Genomic DNA, 9,115 nt, shown 5'->3' with positions numbered 1-9,115 from the left:
ATTTAATCATCTTGGTTGAAAGCGATCCGTTTGGCATTAGCAAGATGACGAAGCTAAGCTATATCCTGTACGAACCTTAAATTACTGATTAGAACCAAGATAAAGAAAATGAAAAGAAGTTTAATTAAAAAAAGCAATTTATTATGTGCACCGTACGTAAAAAACCAACAACCCGCCTCAATCGCTCTGAAAAGTTAAAGATCAATTTCAATATCTACACCTGGAAAGTGGAATTAATCTACCTTATTAGTAAAACCCCCATAGGCCTGTATAAAATATATGGCTAATGAAAATGCACTTCGGGTATGGATTTGGTTGCATATGCTCAAGTATCATTTATTCGTCCTTTAAAATTCATCATATCCTGGAAGAGGGAACTGTTCACTATATTGCTCAACTTCCTTACGAAGGGTTTGCACCTTAACATTGATACCTGCATCCTCGTGGATGACGCGCTTAAAGTCGGCCAACTTTGGACCTGAAACGGTGGTGATCTCTTTCGACAGCTGCAATCCTCGATCGATAAAATTCACGACCTGCTGCATATCCTTCTCCAATAAGCCACGAGTGGTAAGGGCTGGTGTACCGAGACGTATGCCTGACGGATTAAGAGCTGATTTGTCGCCAGGGACAGTATTTTTGTTGCACGCTATTGAAATTTCCTCTAGAATGTATTCAGCACGAGCACCTGTTATACCAACGGGTCTTAGATCCACTAAAACCAAGTGCACGTCAGTCCCACCAGTAGCAACAGAGTATCCCTTTTCAAGTAGCCCTGCGCACAAAGCACGCGCATTCTTTATCACTTGTTCTTGATATGCACGGAATTCAGGTGATTTTGCCTGCAACATGCATGTAGCAATTCCAGCTATCGCGTGGTTGTGTGGACCACCCTGCAATCCGGGAAAGACAGCCTGATTGACACGTGATTCTAGATCGTACATCACTTTATCACCGTTTGGCTTTACGGTACGTATGCCTTTACGGAAAAAGATGATACCGGCTCGTGGACCACGAAGTGTCTTATGCGTCGTAGTACTGACTACGTCCGCGTATTCAAACGGCGAGGGTATCACGCCGGCAGCGACAAGTCCCGATATATGCGCCATATCAGCGAACAAATATGCTCCATTCTGATCAGCTATGGCCCGGAATCGCTTGTAGTCTAAACAACGCGAATAACAAGATATACCGGCGATGATAACCTTCGGCTTGAACAGTTTAGCCGTTTCCTCCATCTTGTCGTAGTCAATCAAACCAGTCACGGGATCGACTTTGTACGGCATGCTCTCGAAAAAAATCGAAGTAGCAGATATTTTTTTCGTCTGCGTCATGAAGCCGTGTGTCAAATGACCACCATCTGGAAGGTCCAATCCCATGATACGGCCATGTGGTTCGATTAGAGCAGTGTAAACTGCAAAGTTCGCCGGGGAGCCGGAATAAGGTTGAACATTACATCCCCATTGTTCCGGGTCAAGACGATAGGCCTCAAGCGCACGTTTTTGAGCCAATAGCTCGATTTCATCGATAAATTCATTCCCTCCGTAGTATCTGGTGAAATAAAGAAAATTAGGTTGAAAGTAAGTAGGTAAAATAAAAAAAAAAAACAATCAAAATGATTACCGACATTACCTTTGTCCTGGAAGTCCTTCGGAATATTTGTTGTGCAGGCAAGAACTTAGACACTGCAGCACGGAAAGTGATGTAAAATTTTCACTGGCAATCATCTCGAGACCACGCGTTTGACGTTTCTTTTCCTTACGTATCAAATCCATTAGCTCGGGATCTTGATCCCACAAGTTCTCTTGCAGCATTTTTGCATTACCGGACATCTAGAATTATTTAATCATAAAACAAGGTATTATTTGATTTTGTTTACTATTTAAAAGATCATCGCCCTTATTCAAGAAATACGATTTCAACTAGATTGCTCTATGATATTTACAAAAGGCTTGCTCATTATGTTGAACCACTTCGTTAGTTGGAGTTTTCACTTATGACGAGCAGACTACGCATGCGATATAAGTTGATAACGCAGCAGATATTGTAAAACGCTCCGGAGATGTGTGCAGCTAGTTACTGAATGGCTGAGATTAATGCCGGATGATCTTATAAGCTAGCAACTCAAGTCGTACAATAAGTTGATTTGATAAGCGCTCGTGGACTATTTTCGGTCGGCGATGGAACTCAATAGGAAAGGTCATCGCGTTGCAAATGATTACTTGTAACAAACAGATCACGTTGTTTACGCCGTCAAGCATTTTCTTATAATACGTACTATGAAGATCTTCTTTCCTTATCGCTGTTTACAAATATACCCTGGCTACCAATCCCTACGCTACCACGTTTAAATTAAAAGCATCACTTTGCTTTATGCAAGGACAGTAACTATGCGCATTTCTTGTACGTTATAAACAATCTTCTATCATATTTGTAGTAACATAAAGAGGGTAAGGATGTTTTCTTGTTAACATACTTCATAATATTCATAAATATTTGTTTGTGCAATCCCTCTTCCTTATTCTATTTTACTATGTTATAACATATAAACCTTTTCAAATGAATATTATATAATTTGCCGTACCAAAATTTCAGATTTTGATGGTTTATACAGTGCGAAATCTATTCTTAATGTTGTTAACACTCAAGAAATGTAACCTTTAACCTCAAAATTTAAGTGACATGTGTCGTGATCTACACGAAACATTTCTATATTTTTATTCTAAACTCCAAATTCGACAATATTTTGCTTGCTTCTTATATTTTTTTTTTATCTCATCCGCTCAATTCAACTTCTATCACAAGACTGCTCTTCGTTTGTTCTCGTTTCAATATATATACTTTATCTTCCTTTGTTCCAAACGCAGATCTATCTCCGCTCTAGTAGGTTATAGTTCCAAATTGTCATAGCCATCTAACTTGCGAATAATTTCACTCATTCATTTGTTTGTTTCGATCAAGCCAAAAAAAAGTTACGACGAGACTTGATCAGTTAATTTGTGCTTAATGCTGATGAATGAATACTAAACATTTTATTGACTACATCTTACAGAAGTTATTCAAATCAACATTTTATACACTTCACCGCGTCCCTTTTTTGTGTTAGTGCGCCAGTCAAGTAGCCTGAATGCGTAAGCCAAATGCGTACTAACATTTGGAGACACCGCCGGACTCAACGTGCTTAACTTATTAGCGCCATTTTCTTGTATGTCCATGTATGTCACAGTAATTCATTTTCTAAGTTCGTTTTAAGATCCAGCACATGGTTGATCTTGCAACTTTGAGCATTGGGTTGAAAGATGAAGGCGAATTCCATTCGCCGGTTTTATAGCTCTCAAGGTCATCTAAAGAAGCAAGGAGATTTGCTCGTCTTGAAGTAACGATTGAAGCTGGAGTATTTTGTTTCGGATCATCAAACGAACTTTTCTTTTCACTGGATAATAAATTATTATTATTTAATAATATAGTTACCTTGGAAACTGAATGTGTTACCGAAGAAGCGAAACGATGTTGAATTTTCAGTACTGGAGCAATGACAACTTCAGCAAATCCGTAGCCACTTCTACTATATGCCACCGGAGAGCAATGAAACATTGGAGAAGATTCCCGCCTTCGTATTGTTGTACGGGCTGCCAACGCGGGAGCGAAAGAGACATACCCTCTCGGGACAACTGCTGCAATCGCTTTCTGGATGTTCAGGCAAGCCATTGCGTAGAGTGAGAAACGAATTTACTGCAATTTAGGATACAATGCTATGGGAGCTATCCCACTCAGGCCGTTCAACGAACAGCAACCGATCTATACGGTATATATATCGTTCCTGCTCTTTTTAATAGCTAACTTGAGCTATCCCACTCAGGTCGATCAACCGCTTTTACGATAAATATCTTCCTTGCTCTTTCTACGGTACACGGCTTCGACGGTGCACACCTAGCTATTGGCACAACACTAAACAAGATGCTGATTTGACGTGTGGCTTCCTTCTACTGCTGTCGGATGTTTTCTGCACCGCTTGGCTACGCATTAAAAACCGTGGTCCCACACGTTTGGGGCGTTATAATCTTCGTTGCCAACCACCGAAACAAAAGGTCACCTAGGTTATCAACACTTCGGCGATGATTTTTTTTGTTGTAACTCCTTGTCTGCTCTAAATCATGAAACCCTACTGCAAAAGACCTACAGAAAACGTAGCGGAAGGCGGGGTAATCAGGTAAGATGAGGCAATATACACCGCTTTGCCGAGAAACAAAAAATTTCTCCCGCTCTATTATGCGTATATAAATACTCCAAATTTTCACATTTTGATTCCTTGATTTGCTTCGTTGACGAAAATACGAAAAACTGCATAAATTCTAGCTCTTCGTAGACAAAGAAGATTTTTGAATAATTTTTTCGTTTGTTAAAAATGACTAGAATGAAATGCACCGCAATTCCTTATCACATTAGTCACCTAACAAAATTTGGTCTTACTCAACGAAGATCACACCAGATGAGTTCATTCCGTACAAATCATCCCCCGGAAAATTTTCCCTATAACAATAATGTAACATAGGGGTCCGTGGGCCCCCCTTATATCGCATCCTTAAAACCCTTGCACACCTGAGCAATGCCTGCCAAGGTAATATCAAAGCAATACTTGACAACCTCTGTTTTTCTGCCAAAATAGCTTGCCTTGGCATTGCTCATGTGTGAAGTATCACCGCAAGATGTCGAGATTGTCGACGACAACATTGTTTTAAATTTCATTCTATACTCGTTTTTACATTAAAAATAAACAACACCAGTTGTGTTTGAATGCGAATGGTTGTTTACGCTTGGTAAACTGGTTTGTTTACCTTTTCTGTACTAGGTAATATTGAATTGTCAAACATTGGCGAGGTTGCAACCAAAATTTTTTGGTTGAGCAAGATTTGGTTGCAACTTTTTCCGACAGATGGCGATACCATAGAATCTGCATAATGGCAGTGAAAGTTTGCGCCAACATTGTTCATGTGTGCAAGAGCTTTTACGTTGATAGCGTAGTCGAATTTTAACGGTCCACACAATGCCTCAAATACTCCTAGGTCGTAATTGAGGATTTAATATAAATCGTTGCACCGAAAAAACGAAGGCTGAGCATCGTTTACTTTTTTATCACTCTTAACTTTTTTATTTATAGTTACGAGGTTGGATCAGTGTCATTCGGACCGTCAAAAATTGCTCAAACATGGTACACTGTCAATTTGTAAAACACTGGAAAATTGTAAAAAGGCTTAAGCTACAACTATAGTTGTTGGATTAAGAACTATGACCAACAGAAGAAAAAAAGAAAATTCATGAGAAAAGAACGAGTATTTTTGTTTGTTAGGACTGTCAGTTTGGCAGAGAAGTGAACTATGCTGTGTATATGCGTATTCATCATCGTTGACATCCACTGTCAAAATGGCAGCAAGCATCCTTTTTCTGCTCAGCCATAGAGGTTACCAGACGCAGAACGCTAATTTTGTTTGTTAGAGAGAAGTACTGTTACAATTTTCAGCCAAAATGCTACATTTGGAGGATTACCTTGAAAGTAAGTTGAAAAGTGTCACGCCGAATTGAGTAACAAAGATAAATCATCGATGCGTAAGCAAAATATCTGAAGAGCAAGCAACCATCAAGCCCCGGGCATCGGCCATCTACATACAATCATATTCAACAAATTATAACCTCATTGCAGCTATATTTCTTATACACAAATTATAACCTCATTTCCTTTACACAAATTATAACCGCATTCGCGATTCACTTTCATGGCAAGCTTTCATCGCTAAATGAAAGTTGTTGGTGCAACTTAAGTGTAATGTAAAATAAAAGTGATAACTTTCATCGCATCTTTTTATTTGCGATACCAGTGATCGAGCATCTACCCCAGGAGCTTCGGGATAGGTTCACGGAAATGCGTGAGATGGATTTAACTGTCCAAAGTACGTAGGTGGTATCACAACGTATTTGGAAGCAAATATTTATACATTTTCTCTCGCGCTTCTGCAGATAACACTGATGCCCTGGATAAACGGGCCCGTTCACTATTTCAACAGTGTCGCAGAGGGGAACTACCAACTGCAGCGGCGGATGCAGAGTTCAACGCAATTCGAGGCGACTACTACCGCGTGCTGGATGATTCTGATGAGAAAATCCAACTGTCAGGGCAGATGTACGATTTGGTTGAACGATATGTGCGCCGTCTCGACACCGAGCTGTACAAATTCAAGTGTGAGCTGGAAGCGGATCACAATGGCATCACAGAAATACTTGAAAAACGTTCGTTAGAGCTCGACAGCAATGCTACGTCGAACGGTGGCACGAACCAGAAGGAAAACCGTTTCTATGACGCCCAGCATTCGTACTCCGGAACATCTTCCGGGCGCTCGGATAGTCGCTACAAGTCGAAGCCGGTAAAGCGCCGTGAGAGCGTGGCCGTCACTGCTGCCGAAAAGCGTGCCGCTGCTGCAGCAGTGGCTGCAGCGGCCGCGGCAGCATCCGGAGCTAGCACATCGAATGTTGCTCCGATCATGAATGCGCACATTCGTCCGACGACCCCGGGCACGGCGGTACCTGCCAGTATTGTGTCGGGCACGATCGTTATCCCTCCGGCTGTGAATGTTGGTGTGCACGCTTCATCTACTACACCGAACGTATCATCCTACAATTTGCCAAATTTTTCTCCGGCGGGAAATGCAATTGCTGCCGCTGCAAGCCAGGCGATCGCTCAAACGCAACAAATGCAGCAGGGTCGTCGAACGGCCAGTCTGAAGGCATCGTACGAAGCGATTGGCGCAATGGGATCGCAAGAGCTGCTGATCAATAGTGAGCTGGCGGGGGCCACGCACAACGCGCTGCAGGCAGTTGAGCGAGAGTCGAGCGTTTTCTCGAACCAGCGACGTACGAAGAAGAAAGGTCTTACGAGCACGCCAAACACTGCAAACACCAGTGCGGCGGGTGGTGTGCGGGGCACAACTACCACGACCCTGCTTTCAAGCAATTCGATTGTAACGCCGATACTCACCACTACCCCTACTCTGCCGAATCAAACGCCGTTTGCAATTTTAGGCCAGCAAACAACCACGTTGCAGCAGCAACAGCAACAGCAGCAGGTTGGAACGGTCCAAGTGACACAGCCGCTTGTGCAGCCACAACAGCAGCCGCAAAAGGGGCCTACCCTGGTGCCGTACATAATGGGCACCAATGGGCCAATCGCGGTGCAGCAGCAAATACATCTGCACCATTCGAACGCGCAAGTTCCTTTACAGCACCTGCAGCAAGTATCGCACCAGCAACCGTTGTTGCAACAGCTTGCGGTCCAACAACAAGCGACGCAGCAAACTGTACAACAGCCGACGGCGATGAAACAGGAGTTGCTTCCTCAGCAAATTCAGCAGCTCGGCAACATTCAGAATGCGCAGCAGAAGCACATTCTCTTACCAACCACACCGCAGCAGGCACAGCAAAGGCTACCGCACCCACAGCAGCCGCAGCAGCAGCAATTCCAACAGTCGCTGCAATCACCGCAAACGTTGGCACCGCAGTTGCTGCAGCAGCAACAACCGCAGCAACCGGTTCCGGCAAGTTCCCAGCAGTCGGGTCAACAGCAGCAGCTGCCAATGCAGACGCTCGCGCAGCCGCAGCTGATACAAGCGCAAGGCGGGTCCCATTCGTTGCCACTGGCGCCGGTGCCGGTGCAGCCCACGTTGAAAACGCGCCCAGGATGGAAAACTATCACGAAGCCTACATTACGCCGCTATATCCCTGGGCAAACTCCGCACATCTTACAACGGCAGGTGGTCCATCTGCAGCCACAGCAGCAAACACAATTCCAGCAAATACAGCAACAGCAGCAGCACCATCATTTGCAGATGGTACAGCAGCATCTGCAGCAAACGCAGCAGATAGGGCAGCATCAGTTGCAGATAACTCAACAGCAGCAGACTCCGCAACAACAACAACAACAGCAGCAGCAGCAGCAGGCTCAGCAACAGCAGCAGCTGCCTCAGCAACAGCAGCAGCTGCCTCAGCAGTTGCAAACATCTCAGCAGCAACAGCATCACCATCAGCTGCTCGATATGCAGCAACAAAAGGATTCGCAACTGCAGCAGGCAATCCAACAACAGCAGCAGGTTTTGCAACAGCAGCAGCAGTTGCTGCAGCAGACCCAGCAACAGCCACAGCTTCAAGTCCACCATCTGATACAACAGCAGCAACAGCAGTTGACTCAAAAGCAGCTGTCGCAACAGCAACAAAAGGTGGTACAACAACAGCAGCAGCAACAGCAGACGGCGCAACCGCAGCAGCAATTTCTTGCTGGTCCCGCTGGATCGTCGGCGTCCGCTGTTCTTGCGAATACGGCATCGACGATGGAACTGCTGCCTTCCTCCACTGCAACCTCAGCGTCAACGGCGTCGGTCAGCTCGTTGGACGGCAGTCGGGGGGAAGTCACCAAAGGCGCCAGCACCAGCGGCGCAGGTAGCACCACCCTGACTGCCTCCAGCGGCTCCAGCACCTCCGGCTCGGTCGTCTTGAACGAGTCTGGGATGGTGGTCGAACAAACGCCCGAAGGTGAGTGGTCTTACGATCCAAACGAACCTCGTTACTGCATTTGCAATCAAGTTTCCTACGGCGACATGGTGGCCTGTGACAACGAAGACGTAAGTACTGCTAACCGATGTCAACGGAAAGCGATGACACTGTGCCAGCGGTTCTATTTACTAATTCGCCTTTATCTTACAGTGCCCATTCGAGTGGTTCCACTATCCGTGCGTTAATATAACGTCCTCCCCGAAGGGCAAGTGGTACTGCCCGCAATGTAGCAGCTCGATGAAAAGACGGGCCTCCCGCAAGAACTAACGCTGACCGGCAGCGAGGAATCGTTAGATTTTAATTTTCCTTATCCTATCCATACAGTCAACTCCGCTTAGATCAATTTTTCAACCATATTCGAGTGATGTCAGGTTGAGTGCTTGTGATTGGAAAGATGCTTTTAGGAGCAATCGAGTGGAAACCTTCGGACATCGTTTCCATGGCCAATTCAATACGTTCATGTTAAACCGGGTTCTCTTTCTTTTGACCTATGATACAACATTTTCCACCTTATAATTCC

The 9,115-nt window shown here is 44.5% G+C and overlaps 2 protein-coding genes across 2 annotated transcripts; one reads left to right on the top strand and one right to left on the bottom strand.

Annotated features, from left to right (window-relative positions):
• Positions 1-306: 306 nt before the first annotated feature.
• On the bottom strand, positions 307-1,832 carry LOC131290358 (serine hydroxymethyltransferase). The gene is made up of 2 exons (XM_058319507.1): positions 1,633-1,832; positions 307-1,551 (listed from the first exon to the last, which is right to left on the bottom strand). The coding sequence occupies exons 1-2, from the start codon at positions 1,830-1,832 to the stop codon at positions 348-350; spliced, it is 1,404 nt and encodes a 467-aa protein (XP_058175490.1). The 3' UTR covers positions 307-347.
• A 3,691-nt stretch (positions 1,833-5,523) lies between these two features.
• LOC131290611 (putative uncharacterized protein DDB_G0271606) lies at positions 5,524-8,942 on the top strand. The gene is made up of 6 exons (XM_058319773.1): positions 5,524-5,551; positions 5,874-5,945; positions 6,013-7,877; positions 8,055-8,192; positions 8,277-8,663; positions 8,746-8,942. Exons 1-6 carry the CDS (start codon positions 5,524-5,526, stop codon positions 8,860-8,862), a joined length of 2,607 nt encoding a protein of 868 aa, XP_058175756.1. The 3' UTR covers positions 8,863-8,942.
• The last annotated feature ends 173 nt before the right edge of the window (positions 8,943-9,115 follow it).

The sequence above is a fragment of the Anopheles ziemanni genome, chromosome X, assembly GCF_943734765.1.
Source record: "Anopheles ziemanni chromosome X, idAnoZiCoDA_A2_x.2, whole genome shotgun sequence".
In the NCBI taxonomy this organism is placed as follows: Eukaryota; Metazoa; Arthropoda; class Insecta; order Diptera; family Culicidae; genus Anopheles; species Anopheles ziemanni.
Note: the sequence above shows the minus strand (reverse complement) of the source record. Positions and strands in the feature narration are given on the sequence as shown.